The sequence below is a fragment of the Mesoplodon densirostris genome, chromosome 17 (genome assembly GCF_025265405.1).
Source record: "Mesoplodon densirostris isolate mMesDen1 chromosome 17, mMesDen1 primary haplotype, whole genome shotgun sequence".
Lineage (NCBI taxonomy): Eukaryota > Metazoa > Chordata > Mammalia > Artiodactyla > Ziphiidae > Mesoplodon > Mesoplodon densirostris.
In genome coordinates this window covers 25124245-25150281 of record NC_082677.1, presented here as the reverse complement: position 1 = coordinate 25150281, position 26037 = coordinate 25124245, and the positions used below count along the sequence as shown (strand labels likewise).

Genomic DNA, 26037 nt, shown 5'->3' with positions numbered 1-26037 from the left:
CCCCCCAGTCGCAGTCCTGTCTGAGGACCTTCATGTCAGCTGGGCTAGGAGGAAAGCCTGTGAATGAGGGATTCAAACCAAGGTGTGTGTGATGGATGGCCCCCCAGAGCTGTTTGTATTTTAAAAGAGGGGAGCCCCTCTCGCTGAGAAACCCCTCTCTAAAGATAGACTTCAGATGTGAGGGGGCAAGGCGCCAGGCCAGCTGTGCAGGGCTGTATTCCTGCCAAGTGACTGAATGTCTGCTTTCAGGAGGTTTTGTGGAGCTATGACAATCTTCCACCTCTGCAGAGAGTGCTCCCGTTCCCTCCAGTTTGTTGGAAAGGTCAGAGAGAGAAAAAGAGATGCTTTAGTTCAGGCACCACACATTGAATATCACATCTTTGTACTCAAGCCTGCCATGTATGGACATGCATATTCTATCCGCCTGGAAAATAGTTGTTCAAAAGCATCTGGGTCCTAAGGGATACTTTTCAGATAACAGACCATTTCTTTGTTCACTGCAAAACAAACAGCTGTATTTCCCCAGTGCCTGTGTCCATTAACTAAGCCTTAGGCCTTCCCAGGTAGTCCATCGTCTGTCCTTTTCATTGTGTGTGCATACACCCTGGAATCTGGGCATCCTGGCCTGCTACAGAGACCCTTGGATTCCTTACCAGCTCTGGGATCTATGGGGACACCCCCATCTCCCATTCCACGTGCCGGGAGGCAAGGCCAACGGTGGTCAACAGGCTGCTTCCCCAGTGTTGCCACTTATTTCCACTGGTCCCTAAGTGCTCCTTTCTGGGCCAGCGTTTTCAGCGCTGAATTTCATATGGGCCAGAAAATCTTTTGTAAAAGGAAACGGACCACCTAACTTTGTTGAGACTCACTCTATTCCTGGAACCTGATGATGGACGATATCTTACTAGTTCCGAAATGAAGAAATGGTCAGTCTCAGTAAATTAGCATTGGTATTTATTAATATAAATATGTTATATTTGGAAGTCCAACTTGAATGTCCTGTCTGAGTAAATACACTTTATTTTTCTTCAAGTTTCAACGAATAAGCCTTCAAGTATGGCATCATGAGACCAATTACACAAAGGACTCTTGACAGGCTCATTACTTTCTCTCCACATTCTGGCCGGCATGACAGACACACTCGCTTTGGGAAATTCAGACAGACAGTTTCCTTCCATTTCCAGGTCAAGCTTCAGTTACTGTTACTAATGCTTCAGAGTTGCATGTAATTTCAATAAATCCTTATATTCTGGAACTCCTCTGGGGTCATACCTACCATCTTTGGAGTCAGGGTTTATTGACAAATCCTTCAGTTTTTCCTATAGGGGAAGAGCTGGCAGCTCGAAACCCTTTCACTGAAGCCCGTGAGAAGAACAAAGGGTCAGGGTGCCTTTGGTGCCTGCTGAGGGCAGGATGGGGGGACCGTGCGTGGTGGTCCATGCTCTTTAGAGCTGACAGGTCCCTTGATGAGATTTCTTAGAGCAGAACACGACGTTCTCGCCACCTTTTAAGGACCCAAGCCACCTTAAAAGAGTGGTATACTTTGCTCTGACTGGCCAAATACAAGTGCCACTCAATTTAAAAATTATGTAACCCTGGCATTCTAAAGCAAATGTGCACGGCTGGGCCAGAAGAGACGCTGTCTCTGTTTGAAGGTGAAAGCCCCAGATAGTGCTCAGTCTCAAAAAAAAAAAAAAAAAAAAAGTGTCAAATCACTCTCATTTTGAGAGTTTGCTTGGCAAGCATTTTTTTTCTCCTCTGGAGGAGATTTTTGTTTACAGGATCTAACAATTAAAAAAAAAAAACCACATACACAATTGCACATTGTTCAGCTGTGGCTCAAAGGTCAGTTCTCAGCACACAGTAGTTTTCCAATTCCTGATCCTTTTTGATCCCACTGTGCAGATCAGCAGATATGGAATTTTATTTTATGGCTGCAAAATGCAGAGCAAGAGACAATGGGGAGAAATCTTGTGAATCATGATCCAACAGAAATACCTGTCCAGCTGCTGGGGGGAAAAAGCCCTCTTGTCCAATTCTAATGAAGCTTATGTAGCTTTTAGAATGCATATTCATTCAATAACACATTTTTGTTAGGGCGATTGATATACGTGCCAAAATCCTCTGTACAGGAGGGGCTAAAATGTGTGTGAGGTTGAGACAAAAATACACTGAAATGATGTGGCTCTCTAAGACATACAAGGGACAAAGTCAGTTCTGTAGGAGTTAAAGGAACGTGGGAGATCCTTTTGTCCAACCCTTTTAATTCAGAGATGAAGCAATTGAGGCCCACGAGTGACTAGCCCAAGTCTGCACAGGTAGTTAACAGCCGAGCAGCACTGAGAACTTCCTTCCTACTGACTAATTCTACCCAGAGTTTGGAAATCCTCCCACTACAAGATGGAACTTTGGAATTCCTTTCCATTACCTGTAGTACTTTTGCCACAGCAAGTCTTAGAAAAAAGGTAAAGGAAAGGCAACACGTAAGAACTTTATGATATAACCCTGACCAGAAATTGGTAGTGAATTAGACTCTTCAATTAAGTATTTTAAAAAGCCATCTATGTTAGTGGTTGGAATGAGTTTTAAAAAGGGGACATTTTATTTCTTAATAAGATGAAGAAGTGATGTACAGTTTACTAAATACGAATGGATGTTTGACTCTTCCTTAGATGCAATTCCAGAAAAAAAAGTCTGTCTAGGCACATGAGGTATCAGCTTAGACTTGTGAAATATCTCTTATAATCGTGATGGGAGGAAACAAATAGAAACGCAACAAACAAGCGAGGATGCCTCTTGCTCCCTGGTCCCATATCTCTTTGTTCTGTTCCCTGAGGAATTTCATTTTGGCTGATCTGACAGGCACTGAGAAGGCACCAGGTGGAGGGAGGGTTTGGAACCTCCGGAGCTGCCTTCGGGGACGCTGACAATGCTCCCCACGGAAAACCACTTCTACATGGCTCTCAAAGCCTGGAAGTTTGTTTAGAGTAAACCTTTCTGGCATTGATGGATTTCTCCTCCTGATAGCTCACAGGAAAGGGTGTAATGTAAAGAATTAAATGATTCATTCCAAACATGTGCTGGGCTCTGGTACTCCTGCTCTCACCCTCTTCTTGTGGCTGCGCTTGAGCTGCCTGTATGTGATGAGGTCATTTTGCTGGAGCGCACAAAGAACTCCAGGGGGAAAACGCATCCTCTACTGAGTCGATTCATGGCATTCATTCCTCTTGGCTGCCGGGGATCACAATGAACCCTCTCAGCATTACACGGGCTCCCTGAGGACGGATTTAGCTGCCTTTCTCTGGAACCCCCCCTGAGGCACACAATGCGTTTATTATAACGTCCTGGCCCTAAGAAGGGCCTGGGAATAGCTTGCAGTGGCCTATAATTAAGTGCATTTAATAATAAAGGCACAACTTCTGAGGTATTGCAAGAAGTGAAAAGAAGCCCTTCAGTTTCTCACTCTCTACCCCCCTCCCCCATCATCTTTCCCTCTTACAAATCAGAAAAGCCAGGAGTTACATATTTTTAAAAAATAACTTTTGCAAAGGATGTCTGGCCAGTGGGGAAAGGGAAATTAAATTACTTGAGAACATTCTTTCCATGTTATAAAAAAAAAAAAAAAAAAGGCTTCTGCTTACTCAGGTAGTTACCCATAGGGAGGATTCAGTAAAAGGCTGTTCCGTCAATCACTCTTGGATTCAACTTCCAAAGCCTTTCAGGGGCTGTGACCCTCTAGCAAAGGGGCACCCCTAGGGGTTAAGCTGCCCCTTGGATCGACACTTCCTCAATTCGCTGTGGGCCCAAGAAGGAGCAGTTGGAAGCGTCCCCCCAGCAGCGTCCCATGTCCTTGGTCCCCACTCCCTCCTCTAAGTGCTCAAATTGTGCAGATAGTTTCTGAGTACCGCGGAGAGGGAGCTCTAGGAAATGTGGTCATTTTGCAAGAAGAGAAACTGCACTGGGAGGAAGGAGAAAAAGGCACCAAAAGCTCGACATCCAGGTTTGCAAGAATAAAGCATGAGAGGGGACAGTCCAGGGTCACAGCTCTGTTCCTTCCCCTATTTTCTTGAATTTCCCTAAGCCTCAGCTTCCTTCTTTCTAAAATGAGGATGTTCATAGTACAATGAGTAGTTAGTCAATACTCTAGAAATGGGAATCCTGGGAAAGTGATTTAAGTTCTCTGAGCCTCACTTTCCTTATCTGTAAACGAGGTTAAAAAATACCTATTTTACATGCACTGCTGTGAGGAGTGAATGGAATAATGTATGAAATCACTGAGCATACCTGGTACATAGTAATCAGTAAATGCTAGCTGCCATTCTTATCATTATTGTTGTTATTAATGCAATTGCATTTTTTAAAAATTTATTTTTATTTTATTTATTTTTGGCTGAGCTGGGTCTTTGTTGCTGCGCATGGGCTTTCTCTAGTTGCGGCGAGTGGGCGCTACTCTTCGCTGTGGTGCAGGGGCTTCTCATTGTGGTGGCTTCTCTTGTTGCAGAGCACGGGCTCTAGGCGAGTGGGCTTCAGTAGTTGTGGCTCGCAGGCTCAGTAGCTGTGGCGCAGGGGCTTAGTTGCTCCGCGGAATGTGGGATCTTCCCGGACCAGGGCTCGAACCCGTGTCCCCTGCGTTGGCAGGCGGATTCTTCACCACTGCGCCACCAGGGAAGCCCTGCAATTCCACTTTTAAAGATACTTCTTGGATTGAAATTGTTTGCATCATTGGATGATTCAGTACACAAAGCAAGCGTCTGTCTAGAGAAACAAGACAAGCCACGCAAACTTGCTGGGCAATACTGCACTGGAAATCTGATTGCTTTTATGTCTTTGATAGGGAGATGGATTGGTGAAACAAATGGGTGTCATCTATTTTTCTTTCCTATAGTTAAAGTAAAATGAATCGTACAATTCTCACTATGTATGGGTGAATAACTTACCATTATTAACAAGACTAATTTTTCTAACTTGTCTTATGAAAGCACAGACACAATGGTGCCCCTAGCAGTTCGGACTTTACCATCAAAGGTGAAGAGAAACTTTTATTATATGGTTGGAAAGACACTGACTTCTGCTGGGGCATTTGATTAAAAAAAAAACTGACATCGAGTCTATTGATAAGTAAAGGTCAGCCCAAGAGAGACTGGGAATAAAAAAAAAGAATGAGGCTTAAATATATATTTATAGCTAAAGAAATCTCATTACCATTCAGTTCAAACACACTGCCTTGTTTTTACTTTGCTTTATATAAAAACATAAGCATTTGTTATTTTGGGCATTACATTTTGGACACCAAAACGGAGGAGTGTGAAACTTCTGAGGAGCACTAAAGAAGGAGAAGAAACAGGAAACTCAAGGCAAGACATCCCTCCAATCCCAGCAGCACGGAGAATAGGACATTTGCTCCTTATTATTTAAAAAGACTTTTAGAAGTCATGTGGGAAAGGAAGCAATCCAAGGATCTTTTGATTCCTTTTGGTTTTGGCTAAGAAAATGAAATTATTGAGAAAACCCAACCTTTTATAGAATATTGCCGTTGAAAGGACTTTTCAGTGGGTTAAATACTGTAAAGTCATTGTTTGTTGGGCGGTACAGAGTGGAGGAGAAAATAAAAATAATGATTGAAGAGGAGCTGGTTGGGTGAGTTTGCACAGACTTGTATTCCAGTGTCAGAATGTGGCATCAAAGGCTTAGTTTGCTGGGGTCACTTTTGTTATCCTAGGTGACCAGGGGCTGCGTTAAGGCAAAAGCAAGGTACTCCTTCCGTCAGGTTGTTGGAAACAGACCATGCGTCATAGCTCTCAAACCACCTGCCCTTAACCCTGACCTTTTGTATGATGCAGGCCAACTCGCTTCCTCTAATGATTTGTAAACCCATCAATGGTTGTAGATTTCCACGCACAGGCCTCGCTCTGGCGGCTTCTCTGAACTCTGATTACTTAGCAAGCGCAGGAAGGCCCGGGAATGCCAGAATTATCCAGTCATCACTCAGGGGCACTTTATAGACCTCTTCTTTTCTTCAGAATGCTCTTTCTTCCTAGCTTATTTCAAATCCCAGGGTCATCGGGATGATAAAGGGCACTTCTTAAACACTGGACAGCATGGTGGAGGTGAAAATCTGTTGTAAAATCTGAGGGATGTCCTTGGTATCCATGGCAACGAAAGACCGGCCAGCTGGTAGAGTTCTCTGAAGCCTGTCAGGATGGATGGGGAAAGGAAATTACCATTGCAAATCAGGATTCCCCTTCCACCTCCTGCCCCTGCGAACCTCAGCATCCGAAGGGTTTCTTAGGAAGGGAAGTTTTCACTTTTTAATACCTTGCCCCTGCCTGCAGTGGAACCCGCTGTCACTAGGCAACAACAGCTACAGGGAGAGGCACACTGAAAGCAATGAACCGAAAGAAAGGTCTTTTCAGTGACAAAATCAGCGAATTTGCAAAGAAAAAATTCTCTCCCTTTTATTACTGTAGTTTCCTGGTATTTTTATGTTCCCTGGACAGAACGGAGCCCTAGGGACCAATCTGGGACTAGCTCACCTGGATCCATAGAACGTGTTGGCCTCACCCTGTACTTCTAACTGCTTTTCCTGCCTTAGAAAACAGGTCTTGAAAAACGTTGCCCAGCCAAACCCCAAGTAGTTCTTTCTCTCTTCCTCTCTCTCACACGTTCTCTCTCTCTCTCTTTTTTGCCCCACATCATACAATGTGAAATGTAATCTGACTTATGCAATTGCTGTTTTGATGACACTGAGGTTATACAGGCTTATGATAATTTTTTAAAATGCCAATTTATCATTTGGAACAAAGGGCCATTTTTGGAGGCAATATAAGTACAAGACACAGCTCTACCCAAAAGAACGCCTCCTTTCACTGTGCCAACAAAGTTTGGTTTTGGAATGACATTTAATAAAAGTCCACCATCCTGTGTAGTATCATACATTTGGCATGCCCAGTAGACCAGCTAATTCTGCTACATATCTTTTGCCAGTGGATGTTGGATCATTTCCCTAGGAAACCACAAGGGTATTATTGTGTTTTCTTAAGTATTCAAACAGGATCTGTTCACTAGAAAGACAAAATAGCTCTTTCAGCTCAACCAGTATTTGTTGAGCTTGCCGTTTGATTCATCCTGAATCATTCAACTTCAGGTTGAAGACAACCTGAGTGGAAAGGCATGGTTTACGTTTGAGGACACGGAAGTCCTTGAAGAGGCTAACACATACAACTCAGAAAATTGCAAATTCAGTTGTAATAAAGTGACTGTAATTACGTGATATTAAGTCTGTTCTTAGCCGTACTCTGCAATCCTGCAGCAAGGCGAAGGGAAGAGAAAAATATATCAGCACTTTGGACACTAAACATCTCCTAGCCTGTAGGACTCTGTACCACAGGGTGTGACAGGTAAAAGAGGTGGAGTAACAAAAGGGTATGTGGCCTTTTGTGTGGAGGCAGAATTCTTTTTTTTTTGAGGAGATATACTTTCAATTGCGTTTTCTGCTTCTTACAAGTACTTTAAGCAGAGAAAAACCATGAGTCTTCCTGTTTATAATTCAAAAAGATAAATGTTAGTGTGTTTAAGAAATAAAAGTGTTGGGCCTCCCTGGTGGCGCAAGTGGTTGAGAGTCCGCCTGCCGATGCAGGGGATACGGGTTCGTGCCCCGGTCTGGGAGGATCCCATGTGCCGCGGAGCGGCTGGGCCCGTGAGCCATGGCCGCTGAGCCTGCGCGTCCGGAGCCTGCGCGTCCGGAGCCTGTGCTCCGCAACGGGGGAGGCCACAGCAGTGAGAGGCCCGCATACCGCAAAAAAGGAAAAAAAAAAAAAAAAAAAAAAAAAAAAAAAAAAAAAAGAAATAAAAGTGTTTCCAGATCTCTCCTTTCAGACTATCCACAATGGTATTTATTATCTGACCATAAATTTCTCTACTGAATATTCAGCATATTCAGTGCAGCATCTTACTATAATTACAGACATGCGTGAAGGAGAAATATAAGAAAGAAGATGATCTATCTATGTCTATAAATATGTAGACACACATATTATGTATTATTTACATATATGTGTGGGTCTATCTACATACAATGTAGAGACACAGACACCCAATCTCTGATGCTAGGAAAATAGTAGATGTTTGCTACTTTGAATATGATTTGAGCATGAACTGAATAGAACTGAGCTTAGCACCTTGATGTAAAAGGCAAAATGTTTAAAGTACCGTTTAATTTATTGGTGGACAAATCAATTTGCTATTTATTTTATTGTTGGTTAGTTTAAATATAAACTGAAAAATAAATAACTTATAGTATTATTGCTCGTCCAAATATAAGCTAGAACATCCCATCCCCTCACCCAGACTCTCAGCTGCTTGAGGGTAGCAACTCTGGTTTCTGTTTCTCCTTCATTCCCATCCTCCCCCGCCACTGCCCCTCACGATGGGAAGCCCATGAAATGGCACGTGTCAGGTACTCAAGTATCTCCATCCCTGCCCCCTGCTGCATCCTGGGATGACACTTACCTGGCTGCTTGATCACCTAAAGATCCAATAAAAATGGCAAAAGCATTTACTTGAGGGTTGCTTGTCAGGATCTGGGCAAACTTGGCAGGATGTATTCCATAGCGTGACAGGTTGGCATCACTTAAGACAATGACAAAGTACTCGTCAGCTTCTTCTTTGACGATTTCCTTGATGGCGTGTTCTGTCCCCTCTAATGTGTGGTCCCCGCTCATGCAGAACTGAGCGTGGGTGTGCATCGTCTGGGGGGAAGAGACATCATACAAAGGCCATGAATGAGAAGCTCCTTTTTTTTTTAAACAAACGTGATGATTTTTCTATCGACAATGAGAAAGCACAAATATTCTGAGCGAGTTCTATTTAATTTGCACCTTAGTGTGACAACAATACACAGTGATATTTGAATGTGGTTAAGACCTTCATTAAAAACAGGAAATGTTCCAAAACTATCCCATTTGGCACTGATTTTTAAGGCTCAAGCTGCCATTTAAAGTGAGAAAATGTAAGAAAATATGAAACTTGGTATCACACTGGAGAATGGAGATGACACAGAAGAAAAATAAGGAATGGGTTGAGTTTCCAATAAACAAAGTTACAACACTAAACATTGTACTTACATCAATATAGCAAGGGAGGAAATTTACTTTAGAATCACGGTGAGTGTGTTTCTATTGTATATCTAAGTATGTGAAACTGAATTGATTGTTAGAAAATACTAAGAAATACATAAAATTTGGGTTAGAGAGTACTCTAGAAGGAGTCATTCTTTTCCTTCTGAAATATAGGGGCCTGAATAGAATCCCAATACAATCCTGAGTACCCTAAAAATATGTAGGGAACAAAGTTTAAATTTTGTATGGTGTAAAAAAGGAATTTAGGCATGATAAGTGCTTTCTCAGTTTAATGCTTAAATGTTTGTGAAACAGAAAGTCTTCTTCTTTCCTGTAACTGCTGCTTCTTCAGTGAATCTTTTCAGTGACCAGAAGATACTTTACTGAATCTGGTAGAAGTTTTCATGATATAGAGGTAACTGAATGTACTTACCCTGAGAATTTCTAGTCTTTGCTTATTGTCCTTGGGGATTTTGTTAATTGGAACTAGAGCAATGTTGTAGCCATCTCCAGAGTGTCCAGCGATGTCATACTATAGGCAAGAGAATCAGAGAGTTAGAAGCCTCTGTCCACTAAAGAACTGTCATTAGACCTATAAGCCTCCAACTCTTTGGTTTGTTATTGCCCAGAATTGCTCAACATATGGCCATGGAGAAAAGCAGAGAGATGGATGTGTGTTTATCAACAAGGCAAAACAATTCCAGGCTCCTTCACTTCTGGTCTGTCCTTGTGTGATCTCTGCTTTCCAGCAGGAGGTAGAAAGCATGATGAGGGCTTCAGGGGCTACCAAGAATTCCATTCTTAACTTTTAGGGGAGAGTTAAAAAAATTACACACACACACACACAGAGTAGTAGGCAGAATTCTAAGGTGGTCTCCAAGATTCCTGCCCCCTGGTATACACAGCCTATACAATCCTCTCCCCTTAAGTGTGGGCAGGATCTGTGAATATGATATCACTCATGATTATGTTATGTAACATTCTGCGGGTGTAATTAAGGTTGCTAATCAGTTGGCTCTGAGTTGATCAAAACAGATTATCTGGGTATGCCTAATTTAATCACATGAGCCCTTAAAAAGTAAGGGTTTTTTCTGGCTATTAGTAGAAGGGAAAGACAAGGAGATTTGAAGTGTGGGGGAGATTTGACATGTGGGAGTTATCTGTGGCTGAGATGGTGGGGACCACAGAGCAAGACCCCAAGCATCACATCTAGGAACAACCCTGCCTGAGGGCCAGTACAGAAACAGGGACCTCAGTTCTGCAACTGCAAAGAACCAAATTCTGCCAACAATCTGAATGGGCTTGGAAGCAGATTCCTCCTCAGAGCCTTCAGGTGAGAGCCCAGCCTGGCTGACATCCTGATTTCAGCCTTATGAGACCCTAAGCAGAGAACTCAGCTGAGCCTGGCCGGACTTCTGAACTACAGAACTATGACTTAATAAGCAGGTATTGCTTTAAGAAGCTATGTTTATGGAAATTTGTTACACAGCAATAGAAAACTAATACACGTACTTTTTTCCGGAACACAAAAGTGAGACATTCACTGCAGAAATTATAGAAAAACACAACAAAAGAAAGCAAAAATTATCCATGATCCCATTACTCAAAGATAACCTCTGTTAATGTTTCCTTGTATAAGTTCTTAAGCTTGAATTTCCTTTCAATATATGTGTAAGGGGTTGCACATTCACACACATGCTTGTCTGCATCAACATTATTTTTAACTAATGGATAATGTTGACCATGTGATTTTATAATTTGCTTTTCTATTTAATAGTGCATGACATAGATTTTTCAGTTTAGGAAATACCTTTTAAATTCCCTCTCTCACAATACACAAGAGAAATTCCTGTCGAGAAAAGGCTGGAGCTGAGAGAAAGGTGCAACATTTTTACAGAATCTGGAAAGAAGTTTGGGATCTGAGGCAACTATAATTGGGGCAAGGTGATTCTCTCCACTCATGGGGTTTGCCCCCACATTCCCTCTTCTCCTCCCATCTCCCTCTAAGAATTTTTTTTTTTTTTTGCGGTACGCGGGCCTCTCACTGTTGTGGCCTCTCCCGTTGCGGAGCACAGGCTCCAGACGCGCAGGCTCAGCGGCCATGGCTCACGGGCCCAGCTGCTCCGCGGCACGTGGGATCTTCCCGGACCGGGGCACGAATCCGTGTCCCCTGCATCGGCAGGCGGACTCTCAACCACCGCGCCACCAGGGAAGCCCTCTCTCTAAGAATTTTTGTGATGCTGATATAAAGACTGGAATAGACCTTAGGGTATCTGAGCAACTGGGGGATCTGCAAAGAAAATTCTGGGTATGGGTCTGGGGCAAAATATTTTAGGGATTACTTGGAGTGTTATGGGTCAAAATGCTTAAGAATTACTACTGTCTATTCACCACCTGACCATCAATAAACAGCTGTCTTTTGAACACCTACCATGTGCAAAGCACTACTTAAGGTGTTGAGGGCAATGCAATGATTCCTTTTCATGTCTATTCTTTTTTAACTGGTGAGGTTTTTGAAGGCAAGGCTGTATCTTATTCATCTTAACGCATTTTAGTATCTATGAGTGGGCCTGGTCTGTTAATTGCTGAAATATTTTGAGAGAGTTTGCAATCAAGTTGGGGCATTAAGAAGCTTTCCTTTCCCATGTGGGCTACATTCTTTTACAAATAAGCTCTTTGGAAGCTGAAATGCATTTTTTTCTCCCAGCACTCATGTGATAAATGGTGGTTAGCCCAAGCTAGCTGAAAAGAAAACCAACCCATAACATAACTAAAACCGTTGTATGAAAAATGAAAAGTAGAACAATTTCTGCTGAAATAATTTTTATGTAAAAATAAGAAGTCAGAAGGCAGTTAGGTTACTTGGGGAAGATGAGTTTCATTCTAGACATGCTGGAATCGTGCGTTCAGGGAGATATCAGAGAAGAAACTTATTTCTTGTCGTCTGAAACTTGGCTGTCATCCCTAGGAGGGAGAGGTGCAGCTGTCAAGGGCAAATGCATAGAGAGAGAAGAGCAAAGCACCCCCTCAACCGAGCCTTGGGGAGTATCCTTGTTGGGGTGGAAGAAAGAAAAGACACAGCGCAGAGTGAAGAAGCGCAATGGCAGATGCAGGTAACCGGGATGGCCCTGGAAATCAGTGTGTAGGATTTTGGAAGCAGCTGTGCAATCGTGCTGACTTACACTAACCATAACCATCAAGGAGAATGGTGACTAATGACTTCTGGGCATCAGAATCAATGGTGACCTTTGTGGGGATAATTTCAGTGAAAGGTTTGTGGTATAAGAAAGAGAAATAGAACAGCAGCTAGATGGGGATTGGGGGAGAGGTGTCTGCGTTTTATAGGCAGCAGAGCAGAGGCAGTGGGGAAAGAGATCAGGGTCACAGTCAGAGGGTCAAGTTTGGAGAGGGAGGGAGGACCCTCCTTTTTCTGAGACTAAAAGGAAGGCAGAGAGAATGAGAGTGGACAGAGACAGGTGTATAACTGAAGAAGTAAGTGGACAAATGAAGGCCCATATAGGATGTCTAAATACTTGAAAGCTATGAATCAGGCTACAAATCGTTAAATAAAATATGTTCTGTCCTCCAACTTTGATAAACATACATTATAATGACTTGGAGAGCCAGGGTCAAATTTCGAATACTTGGATTCTCGAAGCTCTGTGCTAGAACATGGCTGTGTGGGTAGTCCTGGCCCCTGGCTTGCAGCCCACACCCTTCTCTTTCTGTAGCTGGCTCTGTCCCCCACCATGAGGTGCCTCACTTGCACGTGTGTGGACACCCAGTCCTCACGTCCACATGCCATCACAACCTTCAGTCATCCTCAGGTCTGGGTGCTCACACGATTGGCCAGTCTGCCCCAGGAAGATGGACCTAACAAAGAGGCCCAACGAGCAGACTTGGGGTCACCCGAGCAGCATAGTTGGGGATCCCAGGAACTGGGGGCGTGATCTAGAGAAAAAGCTCTAAGTGGGCTTGTCCCCTTGGCCCCATAGATTCCTCCCCTGATGGTAGGGGCATGGCCAGAGAAGAGTCAGAGTGGGGCCTTGGGCAGGGGCCAGGGACATTACTCTATGCCTGGTTTTAGGGTGTTTTTTTAAAAAATACAAAGGATGATATAAAAGAATTGTGAGGGAAATTTACCAATACATTAAAAAAGCTCGGCAGTAAATGCTTTCCAGGGATGTAACAAATTCCATATATGAAAAGAAACTCTATGTATAGTTTGTTGTCAACATAGTGAAAAGGTAGCAAAACTTGAAACCTAAAGGCGGCACAGCTCTGGACGATGGATTACTATAGGGGAGTGCTGGCTTCAGTATATGCCTGATCAAGGTCACCACGGGCTCAGTGCGAGGATTGGCACGGATGTGGAGAAAACCTGCACGATTCCTCCACGGAAACATGTGCCAGGCCCTGTCCAGACTGATTTGACAATAGTCACGGCAGGAACGTTTTAAGCCAAGAATAAAGCTCTCCTGAGAAGGTGCCAGGCAGGCTGCTTTCATTAGGGGGCTGGTGAAGTAATCTGTTAAACGGGAATCTTACACGTAAGGGGGTAAGATCAGTTCCTTGAAATATATATATTAGACTTTTTCTTTCCCTTTAACTGATGGTTAAAGTTCTTACTAACCAGATGACCATGGGTGACACGATATAAATAAAGATTTGACCATGTGGTCTGCTTACAGGGTTGACATAATGGGTTACTGCAAGGAAAAATGTTGCTAGTTAATTATTAAACAAACAGCAGTCAAATGAATTGTTGGATGCTCTTTATCAAAAACAGACCGATTGAACACTCCAGAAATATTTTAGTCACAAACCCATCTACCATTTGATTGATCTATCTATCATCTACCATTTAATTATCTGCCCAGGAGAAAAAAAGCATCCTATACTTTTTCAGGCAAATGAGACAGGTGAGCTGCAGACCTTCCTCTCTTCCTCCCTCCTTTCTTCCTTCCTTTTTCTTCCTCCTTTTTTTCCTTCCTTTATTTGCAGTAAGGAAAGTGCAATTTGCAGAAGGATCTGCCTTTGTCTGGGCCTCGTTAGTATTGCAAAGGCTGAGAAGACACACCTAAAGGACAGGATGGGGCTTATAAAATGGTTTGCAGGCTCTGGTTCTCATCTTCCAGATGGGCTTGGGGATTCTTCTGTGCCCAAAGTAAATAAACTGCTTGAGAGGAATTCAAAGTACATCCAAATGTGGAGCATTCCCTGGTGTTACTGTAGATCATTTTAAGCTTCCATGAAAAACAATCCTTCTATGTCATAATTATCTAGTATCTGCTCTCCAAGGATCCAAACACGTTTTACAGAGAGCTAATCCTCAAAATTGCCTGGGTTAAAGGAAAAAGTATATGAACCATACTTATTAGTAGTTAGTATTTCTAACGCCTGCTTCTGCCATTCACCCCGTCTGCTTCTGCCGTGACCACTGTCAAATCAGACCTGATAGGGTCTCAAGCTTGCTTCCAGGCAGGAATCATAGGAGTCACTAAACAAGAACATTACTGTTGCTATCAACCACCAAACACTTAGATCATAACTTTTTCTGGGTAGCTCAAAATTTTTACGATCATGATTTCTGCACTTTTCAGAGCATCCCTTAAATCTCCGTGGAGTCTTGTATTTAACGTCCAACATAAACATTAAACCACAGCAGTAAAGAAAAGCCTCAACTAGAGAGGACCAATTTTCATACTTTTTTTGATTTAGAAACTTGTTTAAATGCCCTTTTGCTATATTTTCTTTTGAAAATCTCATTTGTTTAGAGAAAGGTATGAAAAATGAAAACAAATGCTGAGTTTCAGTGCAAGACACAAAGATTTCTCATCATATTAGGATGATTTATAATACTTAGATGGCAAAGAAAGCTTTGCTTCAAACAAAGAGTTACTAGCGTTTTTATGAATAAGATTTGGGTTTAAATGTTTACTGGGAAGGATAATCATTTGCTAACTTTAGGAGAAGTTATGTTTTATTACTTATCTATATTTTAAGTAGGTAAGAGAATCATTTGAGGCTATTTCAGAAGCCTGATGATGTGTGAAATTCGAATCTCCTTCTAGACATACAAACACACCATACTCAGGTAGCACTGCTGACAGCCGGCAGCAAAGGATTAGAAGATAAATATAATTTAAAAGGTCAAGAGATGTGCTAACAGAACTCTAGGGTATAGTCAATCATCTACAGTACTAGTTAACTAACCTTTCCTCTTATGGAAGTGAATGTAAAGAGAACAATGCTCTGAAGGTCAAAGATTCTAGACTTAGCTCTGACTTTCACAAGGTTTCGACCTCAGGCAAGTCACCTAACCGCTCCAAATCTTGTTTCTACCTTATAAATAATGCTGGTTTAGATGACCTCTAATATTGTATGCTCGTAAATCACTTAACCTCTGTGACAAGTAGGGATAATCTCTGTTTCATGTAACCTCACAGGGTCATTGAAAGGATAGGACTATACATTTAATGAGTATAATGTCAACATTCGTACCATCCTTTATGGTTTACAAAGTGCTTCTGTATATCTCATTTCGTTCTGATTCTCTCCACACCTTTGGGGTGGGTGTTATTAACATCATTTCCCAAATTAAAAAATCGATGCTCGGAGATTAGCAGACTTTATTAAGGTCAGAGATCTAGTGCTGGCAGAGGTGGAATTCAAACCCAGGTGCTCTAAGTCCAATGCTTTTACTATAGAGAAATAACCATTCCCTAACTACTCCCCTGCCCCTCCGCCCTCTCCCAATCTCTGCTTAGGCTTTTTGAATAGTTGGATTGGCCAATACTTCCACACCTACAACTGAGTCAATTCTGAACTCGTGTTTAACTTTGAACGGATTCAGAGAAGTCTGTACACCCTTCTTTGGTCCTACCTTCAAGCAGCGATAAGAATTTATTCACGGAATTCCCTGGTGGTCCAGTGGTTGGGACTCAGAGCTCTCACGGCCATGGACCTGGGTTCAATCCCTGGTTGGGGAACTAAGATCTCACAAGCCGTGTGGCACGGCCAAAAAAAATAAATTAAAAAATTTATTCAAAGCCTGAGCCTGATAAGATGATTGATTTCCATTTCTCAACATTTGAAACATGCCTGAGACACTGGGGAAAGGTGAATTACAGATGCTGAACTACATTTTTGATAGAAGGAATTTTTCCCAGCGGTGCTGGTTTGTGAGTCACATCTTTCCACATCTTTCCGACCAAGATATCTTTGAGTAAAGTATGTCTAGTATACCTCTTTTGGATGATGGAATGCTAAGGGGAGGAGAAGACAGAATACTTTATGTAAATGGTCTATTTACTCCTAAATTACAGCTTTGTAAATATACTGATTGGGCAGAAATAAGATGGCTGCAAGAACAAGGGATAAAATGTGAACAAAGGAAAGACCCTCAAGTGGGAGTCAGACATCCTGGCTGTTTACAGTTTAGCTGCGTGACCTTGGGATCTGCATCTTGACTTCCTCATCTTAAAACAAACAGGTTGGTGAAAATAATTTCCAAGATCATTTCTGCTCCCAAGGCTCTATGAAAATTCAACAGGCACATCCAAGAAATGGAACGAAAAAGTCTGCTTCACTTAATTGTAGGAACACCTGTGCCTTGTTTTCTTCTGTCAAAGGAGTGAATCATCCAAATCTAAGTGAGGATTGATGAAGGCTTTTCCAAAAAGAAAGCCCCCAGAGTCTGTAAGAAATAACAATCCAGTATTGGTCCTAGAATAGCAGTTTTCTAACTCTAAAATTTTTTTAAGCAGTGGAACTCTTTCTCTAAATGGAATATTGCACAAAAGTCCAGATTGTGAAATGTCATGCAATATCAATATAAGTGGAATTATTTTGGTTGAATTGCGGATGTAGGGGGAAGGGGTAAAAAGTGCTGCCCGGGCTTCCCTGGTGGCGCAGTGGTTGAGAGTCCGCCTGCCGATGCAGGGGATGCGGGTTCGTGCCCCGGTCCAGGAAGATCCCACATGCCACGGAGCGGCGGGGCCCGTGAGCCATGGTCGCTAAGCCTGCGCATCCGGAGCCTGTGCTCCGCAACGGGAGAGGCCACAACAGTGAGAGGCCCACGTACACCGCCCCCACCCCCGCAAAAAAAGAGGCTAACAAGACATTATAACCAAAAATAAGGTGAGGACTTTGACTGGATCCCAGATTGTAGGGGGAAAAATAACTAGACACTATTGGGATGGCTTATATTCTATAGCCCAGGATGGCAACCATTGGAATAGTCGGGAAAAGTGAACATGGATTAGATATTATAAGATATTATAAAATTATTGATGATTTTCTTAGACGTGATAATGGTATTGAGATCATTTAGGGTATGTCCTTACTCTTGGCAGAGGCATAATGAAGTATTTAGAGGTAAAGTATTATGATAGTTATAACTTACTTTCAAATAGATCAGAGAGAAGAAAAAGACTGTATTTAGAGAGAAACATAAAGCAAACGAGGGGAGAAAATGATCACTTGGTGAATCTAAGTAAAGGCATATGGGTGTTCATTTTACAGTTTTTCAACTTTTTTGTAGATTAAAATTTTTTCAAAATAAAAAAAATTAGAAATAAAGGGGAATGTTTAAAAACAAAACAAAAAAGGGAAAACAAGGAGAAGAGACCTGGGCTCTATCCTATTCTGTCTCCAACTAGCCTTCTGACTTTGGGCAAACCCCTTAAGGTTTCTGGGTCTCAGTTTCCTGTCTGAGGAATGAGGAAACTGGAGGGAATGACCTGCGAGGTGACCTCAGCTCTAAAGGCCATGGTCATAATGAGGAATTTGCAGGCACAAGACTTGCAGTCCTCTCCCGTCCTGTCTTCCCTTTCCCATCCCTCCAGATACCCATCTAAGCACCACTTTTCCTCAAAGAGCCTGTTTTGTGAAATCTTCAGAGTTTTCTCCTTTTGTTGGAAAGATTTTAATGCTCTAGTTTCATCAGATTTTCTATGCTCTTAAAAAATGTTCTGAAGGGACTTATGTAGTAAATGTGAGGGGGTATGTTTATAAGTATACGAAAATGCACAAAACCAAAACCGTTAAAGTACCTCCTGTTAAAAATCAAATAGCATAAAACATGATGAAGCTTCTTCAAGCCTTGAAAAAAGTTCATTTTATCGTGGTCTTACTATAATTTCCCCTGGATTTGTCAGTAAATCAACTATACTTCAATAACATTTTTTTAAAAAAGTCATATATTAGTATGGTATCTTCTCAATATTTCTGTGGTTTTACAGATGAAAACCGAGGAAATTCTTTACAGCGTTTTGGCAATCGGAGAGACTGTCAGCAAAATACTGCTTTGGGGGTGGTGCCCCGAAGGGGGGTGTCTGGAGAGGCATGCTTCCCTGTGCCTTTTGTACTGAGTGCCTCTCACTGAGTGTCCTATCAGAATTCATTTTTTGTTTTTTTTTAAGCCTTTACTGAATTTGTTACAACATTGTTTCTGTTTTATGTTTTGGTTTTTTTGGCACAACATTGTTTCTGTTTTGGTTTTTTGGCAGCGAGGCACGAGGCACGTGGGATCTTAGCTCGCGCCCAGGGATCCAACCGCACCCCCTGCATTGGAAGGCGAAGTCTTAACCACTGGACCACCAGGAAAGTCTCCAGAATTAGTTTTTATAGGTCTCCCTCACAAGGCTACAAGCTCAAGGATGGCAGGGAACTCTGTACCTAGCAGAGTACTCTGCTCTTAGCAAGTGCCCTATGCTTGTAATTTTGTTGAATTTAGTTGAAATTCAGTAGGTCATATGGCAACAGTTTCATTTCTAATTGTCAATTAGAAACAAAACAATACAAAATAACAATTTGTGAAATGCTATTTCCTCGACATTATTTCTTTTTTATGCAACATGTCCGGTTTTACTAATCATTCTTCCAGACTACAGACTTTTTTTTTTTTTGCGGTACGCAGGCCTCTCACTGTTGTGGCCTCTCCCGTTGCGGAGCACAGGCTCCGGACGCGCAGGCTCAGCGGCCATGGCTCCCAGGCCCAGCCTCTCCGCGGCATGTGGGATCTTCCCGGACCGGGGCACGAACCGGTGTCCCCTGCATTGGCAGGCGGACTCTCAACCACTGCGCCACCAGGCAAGCCCAGATTACAGACTTTTAATGGTGAGAAGTAGACAAATACGAACCTCTCCATACACGCTGAGTGTGAGATGCAGTGGAACATGCAACACACTCCCTGTTAGCTTTGCCACTTCTGGCCTTCCGTCTCATCCTTGACCCAGTCATGGGGAGCTCTGTCAACCAATTTGTTGGTGAACTTCTACTGAATCTTTCTAAAAACCTGGAAGAAGTAGCTTCACAAAACAGAGCAATTCTGCTTTCCGAGATATAGAAATCCTTTCTAACTGTAAATTTTTTTCTAGCTAACTATGAATATGCCAATTTTAATAGTGGTATGTTTGCTGTGGTCTATAAGGGGTTAAACTCTTCATGTAACTCAAAGGGAGCTGAGGTACTCTGGCCTTCAGGATCCACAAGAGAGGTGAACGGGCTGATCCAACTATTGGCAGAACCCAAGGTTTTAAAACATAGGTGGGATTTATGCTGATGCAATGGATGTCTAACCATTCACTGGTGATCCGTGGTCCAAGTGATTTAAGAATTATACTCCACCTTATACTAGAAAGGATGTAAAACATTAAAAAATATTAAGCCCATAAAAAATAAAAAGTACAGGGCTTCCCTGGTGGCGCAGTGGTTGAGAGTCCACCTGCCGATGCAGGGGACATGGGTTCATGCCCCGGTCTGGGAATATCCCACATGCCGCAGAGCGGCTGGGCCTGTGAGCCATGGCCACTGAGCCTGCGCGTCCAGAGCCTGTGCTCCATGGTGGGAGAGGCCACAACAGTGAGAGGCCCGCGTACCGCAAAAAAAAAATAAAATAAAAAGTACATATACAATGGAATATTACTCAGTTATAAAAAGAATGAATTAATGCCATTTGCAGCAATATGGATGGACCTAGAGATTATTATACTAAGTGAAGTAAGTCAGACAGAGAAAGACAAATATTATATGATATCACTTATATGTGGAATCTAAAAAAAAAAAACCAAAAAAAAAAAACAACAAATGAACTTATTTCCAAAACAGAAAGAGACTTACACACATAGAAAACAAACTTATGGTTACCAAAGGGGAAAGGGGGGTCGGGAGAGGAATGAATTAGAAGGATGGGTAACATATACACACCACTATGTATAAAATAGATAACCAACAAGGACCTACTGTGTAGCACAGGGAACTATACTCAATATCACTTAATAACCTAGAATGGAAAAGAATATGAAAAAGAATATATATATGTGTGTGTGTGTATATATATATATATATATATATATATATATATATATATATATATATATACACGCAACTGAATCACTTTGCTGTATACCTGAAACTAACATGATATTGTAAATCAACTATACTTCGATAAAAATTTTTTAAAAAACATTAAAAAAAATCAAGAAAACTTATCTGAAGGCCGGTAGGGTCAAGGGAAGGAAAACGCTGAACACTAACTAGTCTGAGAGCCATAAGACATAACAGATTTGGCTTGGCCGGTCTTGGATTTTAGCTCGGAGCTTCCTGGCTGCTAAAACCAAGAGGGAGTCTGGAACAGCTCCATGGTTTTCACTGATCACAAGGGGAAGCACATTCCAGCTCTTCAGGGAAACAGAGCTGCTTCCCACGGGGAAAGTCCACGTCCCACTCGTCTTTGTATCCTGTACTTAGGCAGAGCCTGGCAACCACAGCGCTCATTGACTCAAGCTGCCTTTTCCCTACCCCTTCATTCTAAAAGGAATCTCTCATGTAGAGCTTCACACAAGGGGCTCTGGGAGCCTCGGAGCCACAAAAGTGGGCCTAAAGTCAATGAAGGGATGGGTTTCAGTCTGTTTCTTTCTGTATCCATCACGGCACACGGACACGGCTCAGTACAGCAATCCCAAGGTGTGGGCAGGATGTCAAGCTAAATCATCATCTAAGATGGACTATTTCTGAAGGACCTGTTTGATCCCTGACACAGTTGAGAATATCTATGGAGAGACTGAGTACCCGTTACCTATGTCTGCACATACACCGCTCCTCTCAACTGAACTTCTGATAATAATTACCCAGCACAGTGTTCAGGTTATTTGTTCTGGTCAAGGCCAGGAGTGCGGGTGCCCCTGTGGCTGATTAAGAGCAGACTGATGGGCTCATCTCGGGCAGTAACATGGCGGCAGGAGATCCCTCCTCAATGCTCAGGTCTCCGAAGGAGGAGGTATATGACTCCTTTGCTTGACTCCAGAGCAAACTTGGCAATAACAAAATGGAAACTGTCTAAATGAGAAGCTGCATTTCTCCCAGGGTAAGAACCTTCATTGTCATCTGGGGGCACGCCTGTTACTGTGTAGCGCTCGCTCATGCCCGAAGGCAAGGCAACGCTCAGAACCTTGAGAGGCTGCCTGGCTGGTGAAGGAGCAAGAAAGGGTGGGGGGGTGGGTGGGGTATTGGGATGGGGATGGTGGCCTTGAGAAATCTGGGGAGAGACTTGTGGTGCTTCTGTTCATCTGTTTCCACTCCCCCCCTCGCCCTGCCCTCATGGATAATATCACACAACTTGTAAAGTGCAGTGCTTTCTTCTGTAGCAACTGGTCTTTAAATTATGGTCTTATCATTTTTTGATTATTAGAGCAGATGAAACAAAAGGTTCACTTTCTCTACACTGACAGATGAGTTGACGAGAAGATGCAGATTCTTGTCTACTCTGGGTGCACATCCCCTAGCCCGCCTCATGCCCTAACTCGGGGCTGACTCCTGAGCAGAGACGGGGGGTCTGCGGATGCCTCTCATCCTCCTCAGTTCAGGCCATTACCTTGAACTTCTCCTCATAGCTCTCAAAGGCCTCCATGACCATACACACGGCTTCCATCGAGCGCTCAAGCCGGCCATCCACCCCATTAAAGCGGTACATGCTGCCGGACACGTCCACCACCAGACGCAGGCGCTTGGGTTTCTGTTGGGGGCTGCCCAGCTGAGGGAGAGACAACAGAAAAGCCTTGTGAACCAGAAAACCGTCACTGGCTGCTGTTCTGGGGCTCTCATGCAGGTCCCAAAGTGTGAGCCACCAGGCAGGCAGATCAGCTGTAGGCTGGGCCCAGCACAAGGCTGTCCTGGCAGGTGGGGAGGCATCTATGGATTACATTTCAGAAAATGGAGCTTCAGACTTGTGCTGGTAGTTGGGGCCACATGGGAAAGATTTTCCTTTGGAACATGGTCCTTTCAAGGACAAACCTAGTCTAGTAAGACTCCCTTAGTGAGGCTGATGTTGTCTTCAAAGCAATTATCTGGAAGAATATAAAGCCCAGCATTTCATTTTCACATCCGTTTCTCTAGCAAGATGGGGCTCCTTTGGAAGCCCACAGCAATTTTACCAGTACCTGATGTGTAGTGACCTAAAAATCACTTCCACACAGCCTGCAAGAAATGTCAGATTCCTAAAACCGGGCGATGTGAGTGGCAGGGGGTTCCAGCAAAGAAGTAAAGGAAAATATCTCTTCCGTGTCTTTTGTCTTTAGGAAGCTTTCAGTTTTCTCCTCCTTCCAGTTACTGAATTACTACTACTCTTTACTTTTCCTGGCAGTTAACGGCATGAAAGAGGCATCGAACCGCAGTTTAGCAACAACTGTCAATTAAAATGTGAAACTCTTATGAGTTTCAGTTTGATTTTGAACCCAGGCCTGCCATTTTGCAGAATGAAAAACAGAAGTATGCTTGTCAGTTTTTACTTACAGGAAAAAAGAAGAAACATTCCAGATTATTCTTTTACTATACACTCGCTGACATGTATGCAAACTAATGAGCAGAGGTAGTCATTTCAAGAAAATACTGTGGGTATTGGAGTGTAATGGTTGGAGACAAATTCAATATATTTCTTGAAAGCTTGTTGAGTCTGCCAGAATTAAGAACAGTGCCTCATCCACTTCCATGGCGACTCACAATTTCAGATGAATCTAAACACATTTGTGGACCACAGTGAGTCAGTAGAGAAAGCAGCTGTTGACGCATACCAAGGACACAGAAGGAAGAACTCTCATCGCAGTGACTTCAGGAACCTCTCTGAATCAACATTTAGATGGAGTAAGTGGCTCCCTTCCCCCCACCTGTCACCGCAATCCCAGCTCTCAGTGGCTACTCAGCAATTCTGGTTACTTGGAGATACTGGAAGTCACAGAAGCTTCTAAGAGACTCACCTTATTGCCATTTTTTGGCCATTGTATTATTGCAAATATTTTAATATTATGGCTGTCGAAAACTACACACTATAATTAGAGTTATTTAAGGGAGAATTCCTTATTTTCTGAAAATTTCTTCGGTTATAAGAATGACACAGATCCTTAAAGGAACAGGACAGCGGAAAACCACCAAGATTGCTCTTGTGCTTTCACTTGCATCACCCTCTGGGATTCAGTGGCACCAAGTGTCTTCAGTTCCCCCTCCAGGGCACCCTGCCCTGTGTCCTGGGAGCTGATCTGTTTTCCAAATGGCACTGGCCTCTCTCCTGGCTGCTGGCTTCCGGTGGGTTCTGCTGATGGAAGGTGCTGGCAGGAGATCAGAGGGTGAGGGGGAAATATTGACTCAGCTCCTTCTCTGCTGTGGCCCGTGGGTGGGCTCTCCTTCTGCTGAAGGCCGCAGCCCCTGGTGGACAGCCCTCTCCATAAAGCACCTTTTCTAAGTTCCAGTAAGTGCTCTCTCCTCTGCCCTTTTAGACAGAGGGATGGGTCAGCTCCTTGCTGTCGGGAGACCACACCGTCTCTTTTTGGATTTCGTAAACGCCACCCTTACTTTTGTAAATATTAACTGTTCCTTCAATTGCTCAGTTTGAGTGTGCCTGGTGTTTCTTGACTCATGCTGGGATCTTGACTCATATAATAAGCAGTATAATATTTGTTATTTTCTAATTTTAAAAAGTGTAATGCTTCCCTTGATTGCCATATTCAGGGTTGACGGTGTTCTGACAAAGACAGCAACTCAAGGAAGCATCTGCCTGTAAAGAAGACCAAACTGCAGATCTGAGGTGCCTAGCGCACCGGTACTTACTTGTGGCTCCAGCTCACCCCGGCGTTTGTAGATGGCTTTTTCTCCAGTCAGCCCATCAATGATCTTGGCATCATCTAGTTCCCCAGTAGCTTGGTGTCTTAGCCACTGTCTTTCTTTACCTTTAGCCTACAATGACATACACACAAATCCTTACTTTAATTAGTTCTGCAGGGTACCTGACACATCTTATGCAAGAGTAACAGGAAACACACCAGGGATCTTTTCAATATGTGATGGTTCTGCATGGACACAGTTTCATAAATGGATTGGGTTCTGCTCTGCTGACAAAGAAATGCCCTTTGTGTAGATTTTGCTCATTATAAGTGTTTTAACATATGGAATGACAAAATGAACTCACAACACACATGAACAGGAAAATGGTATGCAAATGAACCTCTGGAGAAACATGCAATATCTGGAAATGTAATGGTGATGCATTTCTTATAGATTTTCCGTCACGGTACTCCTAGAGAATTTATTAGGTAACACAATAATCAGCTTGAACTTGTTAACGCTGTCCGCAAGCACAGAGAAAATGTGATCTTCAGGCTCTTCCTTTTGGAGAAGTTGTTACGCCGGTTCTCTGTGACTTACAGTGCAAATGGGAACAGCTGAGAACAATAGTACGTGAACATTCGGTACCCTACTGTCGCTCTGATCATCTATATTCAGAAACCTCCTGAATTACTTTTCTAAAGGTATTCGCACATAATGTTTAAAACTATGCCAAGTGGACTAAGATGATAGTTAAATGATAAAGAGTTACAATGTCCCAATCCAGGTATAGGTTTATCACAGCTGATATTTACAGTAAGAAGTGGGAAGAAAAGCTAAAATACTTTTATGCATACAAACTAGAGCCGTAGTTAAGATCATGGGCTCTGGAGTCGGACAGCCTGGCTCCAGTCCTTCCTTCACCACGATCAGGTATCTGACCTCAAGCAAGTTCTTGAACCTGTCTGCATTGCAGCATCCTCCTCTTAAAAGTGAAGACAACACTACTTTCTACTTTAGTGAGTTACTGTAAAGATTAAATGAGATACTACATGGAATTAGCTGAGAAAGAGCCTGGCAATCTGAGTTAGCTGGTATGGTGATGATGATGAGACACATTATGGACAATTAAGTCCACATTACTGTAAGCACACTTTCATCACGGTTTCATGGGAGGTGGCTGTATGACAGCACTGTCATTGAAAAAGTCAAGCTTTAGGCAGCCAGTCTCTATTTTAGGGGCAGATCAACCACTACACGAAGAAGCTCCACACGGTATAACTCTGCGGTAGGACTCTATGTATTGTTTTCCTGTTCCTGATACCCTTGCTGCAAACAGGTGCAAAATACCACATTTGAATACAGATATATATTCACGTGTACATGAAATAAAGAGAGGGAAACTCCTAAGGTACTGGCATAAAGATATTAAATTTGGTGAGTAGTTAATTTCAGGAACTACCAGGTACGTGCCCCTTGGAAATATGTTCTTTCCTGATGTGTAACCTTGGTAAGAGCCTCCTGATCTTATAGAACAATGGGACTCATTGGAGCATAGCTCAATGAGCTCATGTAGCTTTATAAGATAGACAGCTAGGGCTTCCCTGGTGGCGCAGTGGTTGAGAGTCCGCCTGCCGATGCAGGGGACACGGGTTCATGCCCCGGTTCGGGAAGATCCCACATGCCGCGGAGCGGCTGGGCCCGTGAGCCATGGCCGCTGAGGCTGCGCGTCCGGAGCCTGTGCTCCGCAACGGGAGAGGCCACAACAGTGAGAGGCCCGCGTACAGCAAAAAAAAAAAAAAAAAAAGATAGACAACTACAGGCG

General features: G+C 43.0%; 1 protein-coding gene across 2 annotated transcripts in view; it reads right to left on the bottom strand.

The window, feature by feature from the left end:
- Nucleotides 1–5160: 5160 nt before the first annotated feature.
- Nucleotides 5161–26037, bottom strand: part of VWA8 (von Willebrand factor A domain containing 8) — a 359147-nt gene continuing 338270 nt past the window's right edge. Inside the window, exons 41-45 of one of the 2 annotated variants that reach the window (XM_060079870.1) lie at nucleotides 24219–24344; nucleotides 21994–22152; nucleotides 9550–9648; nucleotides 8509–8747; nucleotides 5161–6191 (exon numbers count right to left, since the gene is read on the bottom strand). In XM_060079870.1, the coding sequence (XP_059935853.1) occupies nucleotides 6083–6191; nucleotides 8509–8747; nucleotides 9550–9648; nucleotides 21994–22152; nucleotides 24219–24344 (732 nt within the window). In that variant the 3' untranslated portion in view covers nucleotides 5161–6082. The remainder of the gene's footprint in view (nucleotides 6192–8508; nucleotides 8748–9549; nucleotides 9649–21993; nucleotides 22153–24218; nucleotides 24345–26037) is intronic. The other variant, XM_060079871.1, reaches the window with a different exon arrangement.